Raw genomic sequence first — 18,020 nt, 5'->3', positions numbered from 1 at the left:
GTCTCCTCCGTCCACGCCGTTGTCACTTCCCTGTCCTATAACACTGTTATCTCTTGCCTGAAGATTGCAGTGGCCTCCTAACTAGACACTCGACTTCATTCTCATCCCCCTCCTGTCACCCCCTCCATCCATCTTCCATTTAGCTGCAGAAAGATGATCTAATACATAAATCCAACCAGGTTACACCTCTGCTTAAAACCATCCCAGGTTCTCCATCCCTGAATCAAGGTCAGGCTTCCTAGGCACAGCGTTCAGGTCCCTCCAAGGATTGCCCAGGCCCGCCTCACCACCCTCGGCCTCTCCGGTGCCCTGTCCTCAAAGTCATGCCAGAACACATGCAAAACTACCACGCTCCTTCTGGCCTCTGGGAATTTACACATCGTATTCCTTCAGCCTGGAATCCCTTTTCCCTGGCTTTCTTGATGAACTCATTCTTCAAATGTCACCTCTTCAGAGAAGACTTTCCTAATGCCCCCCATCCCCCAGGTAAAATGTGCTGTCTCCACCTCTGTCCTACAATACAAAGAAGGTTTGTCACTCAGTGTGAGCACTTATCACCCCACAATATAATGTTTGTTTACACATTTCCTTCGCCCACTTAACAGGGCTTCTTGAAACTAAGAACTGCATTTATTCATTCTCTCCTTCACCCTCATCATCAAAGTTGAGTGCCTACACATAGCATGCACTGGGTAGGTGCTTCACTTACGTGAACTCAGTCCTCATAACAACCCCACAAGAAATTCCTGTTTTACAGACCAAGAAATGGAGAGTCAGAGAGGTGGGGGGATATGCTCAAGGTCCCATAGGCCAAGAAATAGAGGAGTTAGGAATGGAACCCAAGGCAGCCTGATTCCTAATTCTATGCTCCATGTGCAAATGGTGCCTGACACACAGTGGGTGTGAAGTGTCAGCCTGACTGGATTGGAAGGTGGGGGCAGAGTCAGAAAGCCCACCTTCTTGGTGCCATAGAGGGTCTCCAGCAGCTTCTCTTGTGCAGACTCAAAGCGGCGGTCCAGGCTTGATGTTGTCTTCTGTACCAGGTTCCAGATCAGGTAATTGTTCAGGACACTGGCATTCAGGTAGCCAGAACATAAGGTAAAGGCAGGTAACATTTCCACCCCAAACCAGCTCTACCAGCTTGCAGACAGCAGGAGTCCCGAGAGGCACATGTGGGAGCTGTCCCATAATCCCTCTCTCTTACCCTGGGACCACACACCTGCCTGTAAAAGTCAGGTTGGAGCTAGGTGTGGAAATAGAGACCACAAGTGGGTCCCCTGAAGCCCCGGCCTGAGGGAAGAGCCTGCACAGAGCCCTGAGCCCAACCCCTGACACCTTGGGCTCCACCCCCCACCTTGGCTCTGTGCGGTTGATGAGCTCTGACACCTGCTGCAAATAATCCATCCCATACACCACCACAGGCTCAGAATCACCCAGCTCCAGCGGTGACAGCAAGAAGGACAGGAACTCCAGCCAGTCCATGGAGGGCGCCAGGGCCTGTGAACAAAAAAATCTCAAGCGTCCCTGCTCCCTTGGCTTTCAGCAGACCACTCCCCCATTGATACACTGGAGCTGGGAGCCCTTTCCATTGTCATAGCAACAGCTACTAGCTGCTTGGAGGCCCCTTCCTACAATAAACCCGTTTTCAGGCCTTAAATCAGGGAACCCAATCGCATATCATACAAGGAAAACCACCATGTGTGATATTTAGTTGGACTGCAGATATTCAAGTATCTTTCAGACAGTTAACAAACTCCCCAGATACCACCCAGGGTCCCTACATACCTGGCCTCTCCTCCAGAACCCCCCCTTACCCAACTTTTCCATAATCCAATGACTAAGAGGCTGATGCCTGGCACAGTAAGGGCCCTCCAGGAGATGCTTCCATTTCTCTTCTGATTGTTTTGTGGACATCTTGTACAAGTTGTCATGGATTTTTAACATAATCCCTCTATGCATCCCCAGGCAATACGAAAGGGACCAAGGGATGGCCCAGTGGGGGTGCCCTAAAATGGACACCACTTTTCCTTCCAGGATAGCAACAGTTCAGCTGGGAAGCTCAGAGAAAGCAAGGAAATGAGGAGAGGCTTGGCTGCCTCAGACAGATGGCATGAAGGGAAGTTGCGTGGCCTGTGCTGGGGCTGGCCCCCCCCCAGCTGTCTCTATTCCCTGCCTGCCCCACCTGCAGCTCTGCGATGCTCATCTTGTGGTAGATCTTCTCCTCATCCCGCCGCTGGTCCTGGGGCACCGTGATGTTGGCCAGTTGTATCTCCAGCTCCAGCACCTGCTGCATCTGCTCCCGCGTGGAGGCTGGATGTCCTCCTAGCAGCATCCCCAGCTCCTCCATGTAGTCCAGGTAGGCGGTAAGCACCTGTCAAGGCCCCAAGTCATCCTCAGAGCCCAGCAACAAGTCCTGCCCAAGGCTAAGATGACTATTCTGGCTGCTGCCCCTGCTCACCATCTCTTCTGCACACCCTCCTCACTGTCTCGTCTGCAGACCCTCCTCGTAGAAGCTTTCCTGGATGACCCTCATCATTTCTGTCATACTGCTTATCACCATCTGCTAGGATCTTTTTTTATTTATTTGTGCAATTGTTCATCATCTGTTTCCCCAAGGAGAAGGTAAGTTCCAGGAGAGCACTGTTCCAAGTTACAGCGGCTTATTCACCACTGTATCCCAAGGGTCTGGAATAGGGCCTAGCACAGGAGCCCTGTAAATATTTGTCCAGTGGATGGATCCACTTCCCATACTGCTCTGCCTTCTCATTTCCTAAAGCCCTTCTACTTTTCCCAGCCCGTCAGTGACCTCGTGCCCTCACTTAAGAGCTGAGTGGACTGCAGTGGGGAATTTGGTCCACAGTGGCTTCAATTTCCTTCTACCTCCCATCCTGCCAGGCCTCAAACTTGCTGCCTTCCCCTCTGGTCTCCAATGGGAAGAAAAGCACAGAAAAGAAATATTTAGTGACTACATGTATATACATGTATCAAATTCTCTGCTTGCGTTTTACATGTAATATATCTCTCCCCTGACCCTGCGCCCACCACGGCAACTCCATATAGTTCCATCTTACAGATGAAGCTTGGCAAGATTACATGATTTGACTCATACTACAAACTAGCAGATGGCAGAGTTGAAATGTGGCCTAGGCCTGAGGACTCCAGGGCCACAATCCCAGCACTGCCTGGGCTCAGAACAAACCCCTGTCGCCTCAGAGCCTGCTGGCACTTGAGCTGCATGGGGGCAGGGGCTGTTTGTTCTGTTCTGCACTGTAGTCTCAGGCTCTAGCACAGCATCTGGCACATAGTAGGTGCTCAATAAATATTTGTTGACTGATGGATGAAAACCCATGCACAGACCCTCAGCCCTGCTCAGCACTGACTTCCTGTGGCCCTCCTCCCAGGGACCACTCTCAGTCTTGCCCTGAAGCCCCACCCGGGGCTCCTTTCATTGCCAAAGGCCATCTCCTCTTCCACTTTACTGAGAAGTTTTAGATCCCTTAATATCCATTCTCTGCAAAATATTCAAAATATTCAAATATCAAGATATTCAAAATAACTCCTTTTTCCCACCTCCCCTCTTACTTGCTGCTGCTGTCAGAAGAAGAGGTTTGCATACCAATTCCAGTCATCCCAGCTCCTAAAATGGATGGTTCGTTCAACCAGTGATTTTGCCCCGCCCCCCAACTCACTTACCCCTCTCTCCCTACTTCCTTACTTTCAGCTTAAGGCTTGCCTTTTTTTTTTAATGTGTTTTGTTGTTGTTGTTGTTGTTTTTGGCCGTGACACTCGGCTTGTGGGATCTTAGTTTCCTGACCAGGGATCAAACCCAGGGCCCTGGCATTGGAAGTGCGGAGTCCTAACTACTGAACCGTCAGAGAATTCCCAAGACTTCCTTTGGCACTACAGCTTCCCCTAGATGCTGGCACAGGAGACTTCCTACCCAAGACAACTGGTGACACACTGAGAGGTAAATCGAGGCTTCTCCTGCCCTTTCCTGGGGGTCAGACCATGTGGTTCTCTCCTGAATTCTCAAAATTCCTCCCCTGACTCAGGTGAAATCAAAACCACACATCTGTTCATAACACTCTCCACTTTTGAGTTTCCTATTCCATTTCTTTTGGGATAAATGCTAAACTTGACCCATAGTGTTTATGTATAACATGACTCCACCTACCTGTCCAGAAGGACTTGGCCCACTCTCCCCTCCCACTCCCCTCTCTGATCTGTCAATAAGTCACACCCCTTCCCACCTCAGAGCCTTTGCATCAGCTGTTCCCTTTGCCTAGAACCCTCTCCCTTCCCACAGCCTACCCTCACCCTAGGACCAGGATGGCTCCCTGTTACCGCACTCTCGGAATGCCATGCTCCTCCTCTTACAACAGTCCCAGCAACTGTACAAAGGATAACTGCACTTGGCCATTTCATGCCTTCTCTCCCACTGAGTGGCAGTGTCTTGTTCACCACATGGTAGCAGAGGGTCTGGCTGAGGGATGCTTGGTAAGTGTCTGGGAGCGAATGGGAGGACAAACCCCCCTCTCGGTTGTCCTTCCCCACAGAAGTCTCTTTCTCCCGCTGCCCTTGAAATACAAGGATCTCCTCCTTCTTTTTTTTAAAAAAGTATTTATTTATTCATTTGGTTGCACTGTGTCTTACTTGCAGCACACGGGCTCCTTAGTTGTGGCAGGGAAACTCTTAGTTGTGGCATGCGTGTGGGATCCAGTTCCTGGACCAGGGATCAAACCCGGGCCCCCTGCGTTGGGAGCACAGAGTCTTATCCACTGCGCCACCAGGGCAGTCCCAAGGATCTCCTTGTTTTCCTTCTCTAGTCTTGCCCTTTCTCTCACTTCTCCTAAGCCTTTGTCTAGGCTTTTAAGGAGATGCCCCTTAAGCCTTCGGCTCCCTCCAGGCCCGTGCTCTCTCCAGGACCCCACCCAGCTTTCACAGCTGTCTGCTGACCTCTGTACAGAGATGGTACCCAGTTCCCTCACACTCACACGTCTGAAACGAGCAGCTCCCACTCCCTAAGGGTCTGCCACGTGCAGAAGCGTAAACTTGCATCCTCCTCCTGCCTCCAAGCACTATATGAGGTAGATGCTGTGATCCCCATTTTTCAGATGAAGAAACAGCCTCAGAGAGCTTAATCAACTTGCACCAAGCTGCCAAGCTGGGATTAAAATCAAGGTCTGACTTCAAAGTCTGCCTTTTTCCTGTGATATCACCACCTCCCCAATGTGCTCGAAGCTGGTTCTCCCTGTAGGCATCCTGAATTCTCTAAGGACCCCTTCATTCCACCATCACTCAGGTGCACAGCCTCAACTACCTTTACCTGTTCCTCCTTCTACTCCTCTCTTCTAACATCCAGGCAACAACAATTCATGATTTGGCCTTGATTATGTCTCTTGCATCCTCCCCTTCCTGACTTTCCTTCTGCCACTTCCGCCACTTGGGTCCTCACAGACTCAGAGCCTGGAGTACTGCAGAAACTCTTAACTGATCTCCAGGCTCCCTCTCTTGCATCTACTTTTCACACCCAGCCATACTGCCTTCCCAAATTAGTTCCTACCCACCTTTCCACCCTCTCATCTGCTTTGAGCTCTACCCTTTGCCAAACTGGACCCCTTCCTGTGGTCCAAACACGCCTTAGCTTTTCCTTCTTAAACACTTTTGTTTAAAATCTGAGCATGCCCTCACCCAGTCCTAGATATTCTACAGGGCCTGGCTCAAATGCAACCTCCTTAGGAAAACTTCGCTGGCTGCCAGGTCTCTCCTGAGTCCCAGAGGCCCTCTTTTGAGCCGTGTTCTCAGCTATCTAGGTCTGTGAACCCATCTCCACTGAAAGCTTCCTATGACAGTGGCTCTGAAATGTACGTCTCATAGTAGGTGCCTGTAAAATGTTTTCCTGGAAGGGTAAGAGAAAGGAAGGAAGGAAAAAGGGGAAGAGGAAGGGAGAAAGGAAAAGGAAGGGAAGAAAGGAGGGAGGGAAGAATGCAGGGAGGGGAGAATGAAGAGAGAAAGAAGGAATGGTAGTCGGCTCACTAGGTGACAGGATAGGCTCATCTTCGACACTCTGACCCTGGGTAAAGGGAAAAGTAAACAGGGATCAGCCCAGCTCAACAGGGGGGTCAGGGTGGATATTCTGAGGATGCTCCTTACTTTCTCATTGGCAGTCCTGTTTAGGTAGTAATCTCGAGAGGGCAGAAAGAGCCCAGACTGGTCCACCTGCAATAGCAAGGTGAGGAGTGAGTCCTCCCCCCATGAAATCTGGACTCTTGTGCGGGGGGAGCCACCCCAGCCAGCCCAGCACAGGGGAGGGGAGTCTGGTCTCAGCAAATAGTCCGTTAAGTCCCTCCCCACCCCTCCCCAGCCCAGTACCTGGATAACATTGCTGTTGGAACTCTTAGAGTCGGCACTGATGTAGACAGTGAAGAAGGGGGTGGCCCTGTAGGTCCCTGCTACTGCCTTCAGCACCTCCATGAAGTTGTCCTGGTCCCAGGGCCCCGTAACGTTCCAACCACCAATCTGAGTGAGACCATGGTGGCACCTCTGGAACAGGGGCCCCTAAAGCTTTCTGGGGCCACATCCTCTCCCAAGGCCTGTGCTGCTCCCCCACCTGCAGCCCATCCCGGGGGGCCTACCTTGTCAATGAGGTCTCGCAGCGGCTGGGCTCCCAGCTCTTCAATGCGCTCCACCTGTAGGCAGGAGAGGTAGAAGCGCTGTGTCTTCCGCTCAGCTTCACTGCTGGAGTTGAAGGTGGTGTTTTCTGTTGAATAGAATACAGGTCTGGGTGGCAACCATGCTAACTGCTAAGAGGGGTCCTAGACCCTTGCTTGATCCCTCTCCTTGCCTTCTCAAGGGGGTAGTCCTCCTAATGTAGACCCAGGAAGACTGTCTGCCACAGCAACGAGTAGCTTCCTCTCCCCTGTCCAGGGAGACTCTCAAAGATCTCTAAGCACTCTGGACTCCCTGGTGCCTACCACACCTCAGCAGTGTTCCAGAGTGCAGAGAGGAGTCCCTTCATTAACCTCAGAGGTCTGCCCCCTCAAACTCATCTCCACCCCTCAGGAGCCCCCTGCTCTCTGCATCCCCTACGCCAGGAGTGGTGGCAGTCATCCACTTATTCATTCATTCATGGACATTTCTTGAGTACCTACTAAGTGCCGAGCCCTGTGCTGGGAACAAGGCATGTACTTGGCTCAGTGCCTCCCGGACAGGCCCATTTACCGAGCAGGTGCTTCAGTATGGCCTGGTTCTGGTCCCAGAGGCTGTTGAAGGTGTTCCAGCGAGAACGCCCATCAGGCAGAGGGTTTCTCCGAATCCAGCCTCCGCAGGAGAACTGGTAAAAGTCCTCACAGGGGCTCACCCCACGGTCCAGGGACTCCAAGATTTTTCCAGCCACTCGAATGCAGGCCTCTGTGAGGCAAGTGCTGTGGGATGGGTCTGTGGCAGGGGACACGGGGTGGGGGGTAGGGGGGTGGGGGACTGTCAGTCAGTCTGGGAGAGGCAAATGCTTTGGGAGGGGCCGTGACAGCTGGAAGGCTGGGAGGAGGGAGAACAGCTGGGGGAAGGCTGGCCCCACCCAGGGAGAACCTTAGCAGCTCCTTATGCCTCCAGAGCCCCCAAGCTAAGAGAGCTGATGACAGGAGTGGGCCCACCTACCTCTGTGGTACTGGACCCACAGGGTCACCAAGCAACCCAGAAGCAGTGCAGCCAGCAGTAGAGAGACACCAGCCAAGACCAGCTCCAGCTGGGTGTGCGAGCCCAAGAGGTGTCTTGTCCTCTTCCGGAATCCCACCTGGGGAAGAGAGGAGGCCCGGGAGCTAGCAAGCTGCAGGTGGGCGACCCAATCACAGAAGTTCTCCCAGAGGGTGAAGGCTCAGGCAGTTTCCAGAGCCATGAAGCAAAGACGCTAATGGGGTTAACTTGGGGCACAGGGGCAATGAAGCAAGCTGAGATGATCCCTCAGCCTGTTTTGTGCAACGTCATGACTTCGAATCGCCTCACCATAGTCCTAGCGCAGAGGCCAGAGATGGAGCGGAGGTGGGGGCAGGTGACCCTCCAGGGCAACCCAGAGCTCCCGGGTGTGCCGGCCGTCATGCCAGGCCAGGGGCCTGGTGAGACAGGGATGACCCCCTTGCCCACCTCCACAGCGTCCGGGGAGGCCCCGCCCTCTACGGGGGTCTCGGGTGCGTCTTCATCCCGCAGCGTGGCGCGTTTGTACTCCACCATCTGCCAGACAGTCGGGGCGCCAACCCAGGTCAGGCAGAGAGAGCTGCGCGCTCACTGCCCTGCCCCGGCGCCCCTTGCCCGGCCGGGCCCTCCTGCATGAAGTGCGGGCTCCCTCCCTCCGGCCCGCCGGGCTCTCCGGCCTGGGTCCCTCCGACCCCCGCCCGTCAAGTTCGCAGCCCCTTCTCCGCGAGCCGGAACCCCTTCCCGACGCCGCATGCCCCTCTACCTCCCCCCAACCCCGGTCCTTTCCCCCGGGGCCCCCACTCACGTTGCCGCCGCCGCTCATCTCCTGCAGCGCGACGCTCATGGTGGAGTCAGGGCCGGCGGCACCTTAGGGCTCCCGGCGGCTGGCCCTCGCCCGGGCCGTGGCCTCGGCCCCTGGCCCGGCCGCGCCACCGCCCTTCATCGCAGCAGTCGCCGTAGCCTCTTGCTCCGCTGCCGCCGCCGCCCCCGCCTGCCTACGCCCCCCTCCCCCCGCGGCGCCGCGCCAGGGGTGGGGGAGACGTGGGGCAGGGGGAGGAGCGCGCCTGCCGCGCCCCGCCGTCCGCCCGGCGCCCGGTCCTCTTTCCGGGTGCCCGCGGCCCGCCCCGCAGAGCTGCACCCAGCCTGCCGCCCCAGCCAGAGCGAGCCGCCCTGCAGAAACGCCGGAGACTCCCTCTCCGCTTCGTGGTCAGCACCCATCCCAGCAACACACTCTTGCAAGACTCCCGGAATTTACATTCCTCTGACCCAGGCCCAACTCCCCAGATTGCAGGCCCTCCCCATTCCCTTTAACACCTTTGAGAAATTGTGCTCTCATGGAGAACGTCTTCCCCCAGCTGTCTGCACTGCCCCTCTTCAGCCAGCACATGAGCAGAACGGAGGAGGTGACCCACATTCAGGATGTCAGCACGATATCTATACAGGGAGCACATAGACCCAAAGTACACAGGCAGGCACTCAGCCTGACACACGGTCCACACACACACACACACACACACACACACACACACAGTCACCACTCACAGAATGCACACACTGCATATTCACACAAAATGTATACACGCACCAGGCACCCAGAGCCAACATATGTTCTATACTGAGGTTCTGGACACACACACACAACACACATACTACACACACAAAGTGCTCGGGCATCATGTACACACAGCCCACACTCTGAGTCCACCCTTACATGTCGTTTCAAGATTGCACTTTTACTCTCCAAGATAATTGTTGTCATCAGATCATCTCACAAAGGAAGGTTTACAGATGGTAACAAATCGGCAGGGAAAAAAACAGCTATGCACAGATATTTAAAGGAAAGACGAGCTAACACTTCTAACTTGAGGAAAGCAAATCACTTTATTTGGGAGGTTTACAAGAAAAAAAAAAAAACCCCACACACCAAGCAATATTTAACTGAAAGGCAATAGTGTGGCATCTATGCATCTGCCATCTGCCTTCCATATTGTCATTCCTTAATCAAGCCTGGTGGTGTTGCAGTCTGCTTCACTGGAGTGCCTAGTTTTTTGTTTTGTTTGTTTTTTTACCACAAAAATTTTTAAAGTGCCTCATCCTCATCCACCTCTCTTTTGCAAAAGAGTATATGGATTTGACCTGAGAAGGCTTGGAATGGTAGCAAACCCACCACCCATTTCTTTTTTTTTTTTTTTTCTTGCGTTATGCGGGCCTCTCACTGTCGTGGCCTCTCCCATTTGCGGAGCACAGGCTCCGGACGCGCAGGCCCAGCGGCCATGGCTCACGGGCCCAGCCGCTCCGCGGCATGTGGGATCCTCCCGAAACGGGGCACGAACCCGCGTCTCCTGCATCGGCAGGCGGACTCTCAAGCACTGCGCCACCAGGGAAGCCCCACCACCCATTTCTTGACTCTCACCTCAGTTCTCAAACCTAACATTTCTAACATGGAATGCTCTTGTGGCTGAGAGAGGGTAGGTGATGAATGGATCAGGCTGAGAAATGTTGGATTGCTGTCTTTTGGCATTTTCCACCCCAAACTGCATGTTCTCAAACAAGAGACAGTACAGTGTCATAGTTAGGATGAAAGATTCTGGATTCGGACTCAATTTCTTCTCTTGTAACATGGAAATAAGAATAGTACCTATTTCAAAGGATGGTTGTGAGAATTAAATGAAACAATACTTGTAAAATGCTTAGGACAATGTGTGGCGTGTAATGAGTACTCTAGCTGCTATTATTATTGTTGTTGTTGTTGTTATTAAAATCCTATAGGTAGAAATGAGAATTGTACGGCTGGAGGAAGCCTGTTCTGTTTCCCAGATGGTAGAGTAGGCACATGGGTTCTAGGTTAGTCAGGGGTTCCCTGAGCAAGGAACTTTCACATCCAGCCACACTGTGGTCTGCAGCAGCACGACCTTGGGATATCCACATAGGACAAGTCTCTGGAGTTGTTCATGTTCAGTCTGATGACAATGTGACATCACATCACCCACCTCTTCCCCTCTCCCCCAAGCCTGGATGAAGCGAAACATGGCAGCAGGGTCAGCCCTGCCACGTGGAAAATTCCACCATGACATAGCCATGTGAGTATAAGCAAAGCCACTTTGTAAGGACTTTCTGGCAACAGGTTCATTAGAATAGTCCCATGGCTGCTGCAATGACGTGCTGTAAGTAGCCAGCTTATACAGCACTGTACCATGGCCAGCCACTGCTGTAGGTGCTTTACCTTGATGTACTCATTTATCCTTGTGGCACTTATGAAGCCATTTTACAGATGAGGAAACTGAGGCATGGAGAGGCTGAGTCACACAGCTAGTAAGCAGTAGAGCTGGAATTCAAACCCAGGCAATCTAACAGCCCTCTGAAGAGCAGGTGGCAATATGAATCAAAAGGAGGATATACTTCCTCCCAGCATTAGTTGATAGTCTTCTCCACATCTCTGGAAGAGTAAGGGGAAGCACATAGTTTTCAAGCCAGACAGACCTGGACTCAAATCTGGTTCAACTCTTTATCAGGTGTATAATCTATATTAATTTATTTGAAAGCTCTGACCTTTCACTTTTCTTCATCTGTAAGGTGGGAACAATCATCCCTATCTCAGAGTATTGTAAGAATTAAATGCAACCACATAAGAAAGAGGCCGGTACCTGCTTTTACAGTGTTCCCAGTTTCACTAGGTTTGGCCTAAATGGACATTTCCTTTCCATGGCTCTTTGATGACCCAAATCATTTATTAGTTTCACAGCTATTCCTGAATGCATGTTAAGTACCCTATGTATAAAAAGGCTTGGAGGTTGCTCTATTCTTTTTTTTTCTTTTGGCTGTGCTGGGTCTTTATTGCGGCAGCATGTGGGCTTAGTTGCCCTGAGGCATGTAGGATCTTAATTCCCCCGACCAGGGATCAAATCCACGTCCCCTGCATTGGAAGGCAGATTCTTAACCATTGGACCACCAGGGAAGTCCCTACTGCATTCTATATTTCTATTTTTTTTTCCTCTGTGTTTATAACCTTTGACTCTGTTTTATTCTCTCACTATTATTTTCTCTCTCTTTTCTGCTCTTCTTTTCCTATGAGAGTAAGTTTTTGGGGTCTATTTTTCTCTAAATTGACTGTGAATTGAGAGGGAATGGAAAATGTTTATGTGTTAACTTACAAGAACAGTATAGTCATGAAGATAACAACACACATTAATGTCCAGTGTTGACAAAGTTGGGGAATGTGGGCACTGTCATATACTGCTGGTGGCTTATAAAACTGATACAGTCTTTTTGGCAATATGAATCAAAAGGTATGTGTACATATTTTCTAACCCAGAAAGTTGAATTCTAGGAAATTGTTCCAGGAAATAATCATTATCTACAACATGTTTGTATCAATTAGCTTTGGCTGCATAACAAACCTCCCCAAACTTCATGGATTAAAATAGCAAACATTTATTACTTTTCATGTTCAGTAGATTGGATGGTTCTTCAGGTCTGGGTTAGCTCACCAGGAGATGAATGGTGTAGCTGAATGACCTCATTTACATGCTTGGGCCTCAGCTGGGATGGCTGGGCCCAGTCTCTATGTGGTTTCTCCTTCCCCAGGAGGCTAGCCCAGGCTTCTTCATATGGTGGTCTCAGGATTCCCAGCAACAAAAAACAAGGCAAGCCCTAGTACATAAACACTTTTCAAGCCTCTGCTTGCATTACATTTGCTAATGTCCCTATTGAGCAAAGCAGGTCAGGTGGTCAAGCCCAGATTCAATGATGGAGAAATAGATTCTACTTTTTTAAAAAAATATTTATTTATTTGGCTTACAGAGTCTTAGTTGCGGCACATGGGATCTTCATTGTGGCATGAGGGATCTAGTTCCCTGACCAGGGATCGAACCTGGGCCCCCTACATTGGGAGTGCGGAGTCTTAACCACTGGACCACCAGGGAAGTCCCAGATTCTACTTCTTGATTGGAAGAGCTATTAAATATTTGGGCCATTTTTCTCCTACAACAAATGTTCATCTCAGCACTGTCTATAATAACAAAAAAAAAAATGGGAGGGGATTCAATGTCTGAGAGTAGAGGACTTGTTAAATAAATCAAACATCCATACAATGGGATACAATGCAACATTTACAAATGATAGAAAAGAAGAGAATACTATCGGGAAATGTTCTCCATATAGAGTTAAGTGGAGGAGAAAAAGAATTACAAAATCTCATTTTATTGAAGCAAAAACGTAAAAAAGCATAGGTTGAAAAAAGAGATTGGAAGGACATGCAACAAAATGTGAAACTGAATATATCTAATGATGAGGTTACTTTTAACTTCTTTATGCTTTTCTGTATAATAGCTAACAATCTATTGTCTAGCACTTACCTAAGCACTTTATGTATGTTAACTTATTTAATCCTCACAATGACCCAATGAAATAGAGTCTACCAATATCACTGTCCAGATGAGGAACCTACAACACAGGGAAGCTTAATGACATACCTAAAAGTCACACATCAGGGAGAAGGCAGATCCTTGATTTGAATCTAAACTCCATGCTGTTAACTACTAATCTCCTTTCTAAGTCAACTGATTTGTCTAGGGTCAGAGTGTGATGTTTGATAAATGGACTATATCATCGGTTTTAAACCTTTTTTAAAAAAAATCACTAAAACCTTTTTATTGCAAATGTAATATACTCCAGAGGTATATAGAATAAAAGATGAACTTCATTCTGCCAGGATCCCAGTACCATCCTCAGAGATAAACATTATTAGCAGTTGGGTATGTATCCTTCCTGCTCTTTCTTTTATATGCATTTACATACCTAAATACACTACTGTGTGTGTGTGTGTAAGTGTGCATACGTATATATACACACATATGATATCATACTCTACACTTGTTATTTGGTGATATTTTGGCAGGCCTTGGAGATCTTACTATGTCAATCCACACAGATGTGCTTCATTCTTTTTTGTGATTTATCAGCTTCTGCTAAATAGAAGAGTCCCAGAAATACCCTCATGGTGTAGGCTTACCTTGAGTGGACAGGATGGGAGCAAAGGGTCCAGGGAGAGCTTAAGAAAGGAGAAACATGATCATGAGAGATGTGAAAAGATGACCCCAAAATACTTGTAACTGATTGTATTTGTTTCCTAGGACTGCTGTAACAAAGTACCATGAACTGGATGGCTTAAAACAGAAACTTATAATGAATTCCCTGGTGGTCCAGTGGTTAGGGTGATGGACTTCCACTGCAGGGGCCGTGGGTTTGATCCCTGGTTGGGGAACTAATGCCGTGTGATGCAGCCAAAAACAAACAAACAAACAAACCCAGAAACTTATTCTCTTACAGTTCCAGAAGTGAGAAGTCCAAAATCTAAGCAGGGCCATGCTCTCTCAGAAGGCCCTAGGGAAGAATCCTTCCTTGCCTCTTCCATCTTCTGGTGGCTCCCAGCAACACTACGTGTTCCTTGGCTCGCAGCCACATCACTCCTATCTCTGCTTCTTCACGAGGCCTTCTCATGTGTGTATATGTCTTGTTCTCTTGTCCTCTTCTTACAAAGACACCAGTTATTGAATATAGGGCCCACCCTAATCCAGTATGACCTTAGTTTAATTTGGCTAATTAACATCTGCAAAGACCCTATTTCCAAATAAGGTCTGTTCTGAGATTCCAGGTAGACATGAATTTTAGGGGGGGACCCTGTTCAACCCACTACACAGGCCTACAGTTTCCACTTGAATAAAAGTGTCACTAATACTCAACTGCCAAAAGGCATATTATTCTTCTGAGAATGTATGGATTAATCCCACTAGGTTTTGAGGGGCTTTCAAAAGAAATCCAATGCATTTTCACAAAAATCCAAGCAAACTTTACTTCATTTTAGCTGTGAAAATGAATTTCCATCTCACGGTCAGGGATGCAGAACATCAGAATTTAAGTAAAGGAGCATAATTTAAAGAACTCCCTCCAGGGCTTCCCTGGTGGTACAGTGGTTAAGAATCTGCCTGCCAATGCAGGGGACACGGGTTCGAGCCCTGCTCCGGGAAGATCCCACATGCTGTGGAGCAACTAAGCCCATGTTCCACAACTACTGAGCCTGTGCTCTAGAGCCCACAAGCCACAACTACTGAGCCCACACGCCGCATCTACTGAAGCCCGCGCTCTAGAGCCTGTGCTCCGCAACAAGAAGCCCGCTCACTGCAACGAAGAGTAGCCCCTGCTTGCCGCAACTAGAGAAAGCCTGCACACAGCAACGAAGAGGCAACGCAGCCAAAAATAATAAATAAATAAAAATAAGTAAATTTATAAAAAAAAAAAAAACTCCCTCCAAATTTTCACAACATAGCTGAAACGTATATTACTATATCTTTACAATTATGCACTTATGTCTTTTGCTTTAATCACAATCCAGCATGTACCTTACAGGACTAAGATTATTTAAGAAGGATCTCCAAGTTAAATCGTTGTTCCTCCAGGCTCCCTCATTCTGAGGGAAGAAACGAGAAATGTTTCAGTTCCTCACCCAGTGCTCTCATCCTATTCTTGGCAAGAACCTGGATGGCCCCTTTAGCATTTTTGGTAGGGGCAGCTCATTACCTCCTGAGACAAACCACTTCACCTCATGACAAGTTCATCTACAAAACTGTCATTATGTAGGTTCTATCATCTCTAGGCTTCACACTAGAACATGGAGGCTCAGAGAGGTATGCATATTATGCAAATGCATGAGAAAAAGATGGGAAGGATATATATGAAAGGTTTTGTGTGATTTTCCAAATTTCCCTAAAAGGTTACAGGTACAAACGAACTAATTTTTAAAAACTAATTGTGGGGCCATCAGTTCAAGGCCACACAGAAAGTGGCAGAGGCTGGATTGGAACCCATTGCTGGACAACCCCCTGCAGGGGTGAAATTTTCTGGACTCTCTCCTAGTGACCCTGAGCTCCAGCTTCTCCTGTCCTTCCAGGTCTGGAGGCTCCTCTCACTCCAGATGGGCCTCCACCTCTAGCTTCAGCCCTCATCCCAGAGACTAGGACACAGCAGAGGAGGGTTTGATAGGGATAGGATTATGGTCTTTAGTGAGGCCTGTACAGAGGCAACTCTGGCACTTCCCAACCTCGTCCTGAGGGCAGCCACCATGGCATTCGCCTTTGTGTCCCCAGGACTAACACGTGGTGAGGAGTTGCTGGAGGAAGGAGACCCAGCGCCAGGAGCTAAGTGATTTAGAGGGTGGGAGGAAAAGCGCTTCGGGGAAGGTGGAGAACTCTCCGCCTCGAGTATGGACTGAACGTCCGGATGATAATTACCCTTATCAGCGCTGTCGTCACTGTCACCGAATGTGAGACGCCTCCCTCCCCCAAGGCCAGAGATTGCGCCAGAGCCCCAGTGGGCTAGCGAGCAGGTGACGAAGCCGCTGACGGCCAGAGGGGGAGGGGGGGAGAGAAGAGGGTGCGTTACAGTCCTTGAGGCGAGAGCTGTTACGCGATGCACCGCACCCAGGGCGGAGGCGTCCTCTATCCCTCCCCCTCTACCTCCCGACACAAACTCGCGCGCGCGACGCGTCCTCAGGCGCTCCGGGCTTTCCCGCGTCACCTGCAGCCAGGGCGCCCCCCGCGACGCCTTCATTCATTCCTCCTACACTGCAAGCGCAGCGCGGGCCTCAGGGGCTGGGAGAACCGCAGGGCGCGGCGGGCGCTTTGAGCCCGAGTTTCGGCGGCTGCAACAGCGCTGGGGGTGGAGGGCTGCCCTGGTGAGCGCGCGTCGGCCCAGTTACCGAGAATCCTCCAAGAAGAGACCGAGACCCCCAGCCCTGTTGCTGGCGCCGAAACTCGGGCTCAAAGCGCCCGCCGCGCCCTGCGGTTCTCCCAGACCCTGAGGTCCCCATGTGTCACTACGGCACGCAGAGGCCAAGAATGGAGACAGATACAGAAGAGCAGAGACATTTAAGAGAAAGACGTAGACAGAGACCATGACACAAAGAGATATGGGGCACTGAGACAGAGACACAGACACATGGAGATAGACTGACATATAAATAGGCACAGACAGAAACAGAGGACAGTCAGAGAAACACAGGCTCCAGATGAACAGTTTAAGATCCGAAGAGCAACCCTGTACAAAAGCGCGCCAACGGCGGGGGCACCACCTATTGGCCTGAGCTTTTCCCGCGTCCTGCGGGTTCCCGCACATCTCCGCCGTATCCGACGCCCCCCCCCCTCCCCGCAGCGCTTCCGGCGTCCGCCTCCTGCACCCGTTGGCCGGTACCATTCGCCCAGCAGCCAGTCCCGCCAATGGCAGGACCCTCCTATTTTCGCTCCTTTGCCTCCGCAGAGAGCTGGGCCCGCTCCTGTCCGCACACCACCCCACCCCCGCGGCCGGCCTCCCTCCCTGCCCTGGCCGGTGTCCTCCCCACCTCCACTGCGCCCCGCCCGCCGCGCTCTGCGGCAGTCGGGCGCTCATCGTCATTCCGCTCTCGCCGCCGCCGCCACCCCCGCCTCCCCGCGCACCGCCTCCGCCCGGTCCCCGCCGCCGCCGCCGCCGCCGCCGCCTGCCCAGCGGCCCGGGAGGCGGAGGCGCGGGGGAGGACGCCCCGCTTGGCTCCGCAGCCCCGGATGCTGCATGACTTCATCTTTCCGCCGGCTCCCCTGCTGAGCTAGGGCCGGTCCGGCAGCTAGCCCGCCGCCCGCGCCCCGCCGCAGTCCCGCGTCCAACCCGCACCCACCATGTCCGAGATCCTGCCCTACAGTGAGGACAAGATGGGCCGCTTCGGCGCCGACCCCGAGGGCTCTGACCTCTCCTTCAGCTGCCGCCTGCAGGACACCAACTCCTTCTTCGCGGGCAACCAAGCCAAGCGACCCCCCAAGCTGGGCCAGATCGGCCGAGCCAAGAGAGGTACGCGGCCGGGGCCCGGAGTCGTCGCTTGACCCAGAAACCCTCCGCCGGGCGCCCCCCGGCTGCAGTTCCCCGCCAAGCGCCAGCAGCTCTTGCCGCAGACCAGCGCAGCCAGCCGCTTGCCGGCCGGGGTTGGAGGGGGGGTCCCTGCTGCAGTGTTGTGTCCCCCTCTTCCCCTCTCCTGGGAAAGCAGTGCCCCGGATTCGATGCTCTCCACCTCTGGAAGTAGAGCCTTGGCACCCGGGCGAAGGGGAGGGGCCGGCCGGGGCATTTGGGGCTGCCTGAAGTGGGAACATGGGGCGACGGGCCGCTTCTTCGGGAGCAAACGCTGAGTCGGTGTATGCTACGGAAGAACCTTCGGGTGGGGAGGGATGTCTGACTGGAGAATGGGCTGGGGGCCGGGGGTTCGCTTGTCCTGGTTGTTTGCATGGGGAAGGGGCTCTGTTAGTGCCAGGATCGGA

At 51.6% G+C, this 18,020-nt stretch overlaps 2 protein-coding genes and 1 non-coding gene across 7 annotated transcripts in view; 1 reads left to right on the top strand and 2 right to left on the bottom strand.

Annotated features, from left to right (window-relative positions):
• ECE2 (endothelin converting enzyme 2) overlaps positions 1-18,020 on the bottom strand; it is a 30,437-nt gene that overhangs the window by 5,129 nt on the left and 7,288 nt on the right. Inside the window, exons 1-10 of one of the 5 annotated variants that reach the window (XM_007468948.1) lie at positions 8,495-8,671; positions 8,140-8,226; positions 7,657-7,792; positions 7,222-7,437; positions 6,636-6,760; positions 6,373-6,519; positions 6,154-6,219; positions 2,183-2,371; positions 1,355-1,497; positions 957-1,071 (exon numbers count right to left, since the gene is read on the bottom strand). In XM_007468948.1, the coding sequence (XP_007469010.1) occupies positions 957-1,071; positions 1,355-1,497; positions 2,183-2,371; positions 6,154-6,219; positions 6,373-6,519; positions 6,636-6,760; positions 7,222-7,437; positions 7,657-7,792; positions 8,140-8,226; positions 8,495-8,533 (1,263 nt within the window). In that variant the 5' untranslated portion in view covers positions 8,534-8,671. Of the gene's footprint in view, positions 1-956; positions 1,072-1,354; positions 1,498-2,182; positions 2,372-6,153; positions 6,220-6,372; positions 6,520-6,635; positions 6,761-7,221; positions 7,438-7,656; positions 7,793-8,001; positions 8,227-8,494; positions 8,672-18,020 lie in introns of those variants that run through there. The other 4 variants (XM_007468947.1, XM_007468945.1, XM_007468949.1 and 1 more) reach the window with 4 other exon arrangements.
• Positions 12,539-12,611, bottom strand: TRNAG-CCC (transfer RNA glycine (anticodon CCC)). The gene has a single exon. It is a non-coding gene; the product is annotated as a tRNA-Gly (tRNA).
• CAMK2N2 (calcium/calmodulin dependent protein kinase II inhibitor 2) overlaps positions 17,224-18,020 on the top strand; it is a 1,493-nt gene continuing 696 nt past the window's right edge. The window contains exon 1 of the mRNA XM_007468951.1: positions 17,224-17,559. Coding sequence (XP_007469013.1) covers positions 17,391-17,559 — 169 coding nt within the window. The 5' untranslated portion in view covers positions 17,224-17,390. The remainder of the gene's footprint in view (positions 17,560-18,020) is intronic.

The sequence above is a fragment of the Lipotes vexillifer genome, unplaced genomic scaffold, assembly GCF_000442215.2.
Source record: "Lipotes vexillifer unplaced genomic scaffold, Lipotes_vexillifer_v1.1 scaffold263, whole genome shotgun sequence".
Taxonomy (NCBI): domain Eukaryota; kingdom Metazoa; phylum Chordata; class Mammalia; order Artiodactyla; family Lipotidae; genus Lipotes; species Lipotes vexillifer.
The sequence above is the reverse complement of the archived record's forward strand: the minus strand, read 5'-3'. Positions and strand labels throughout refer to the sequence as shown.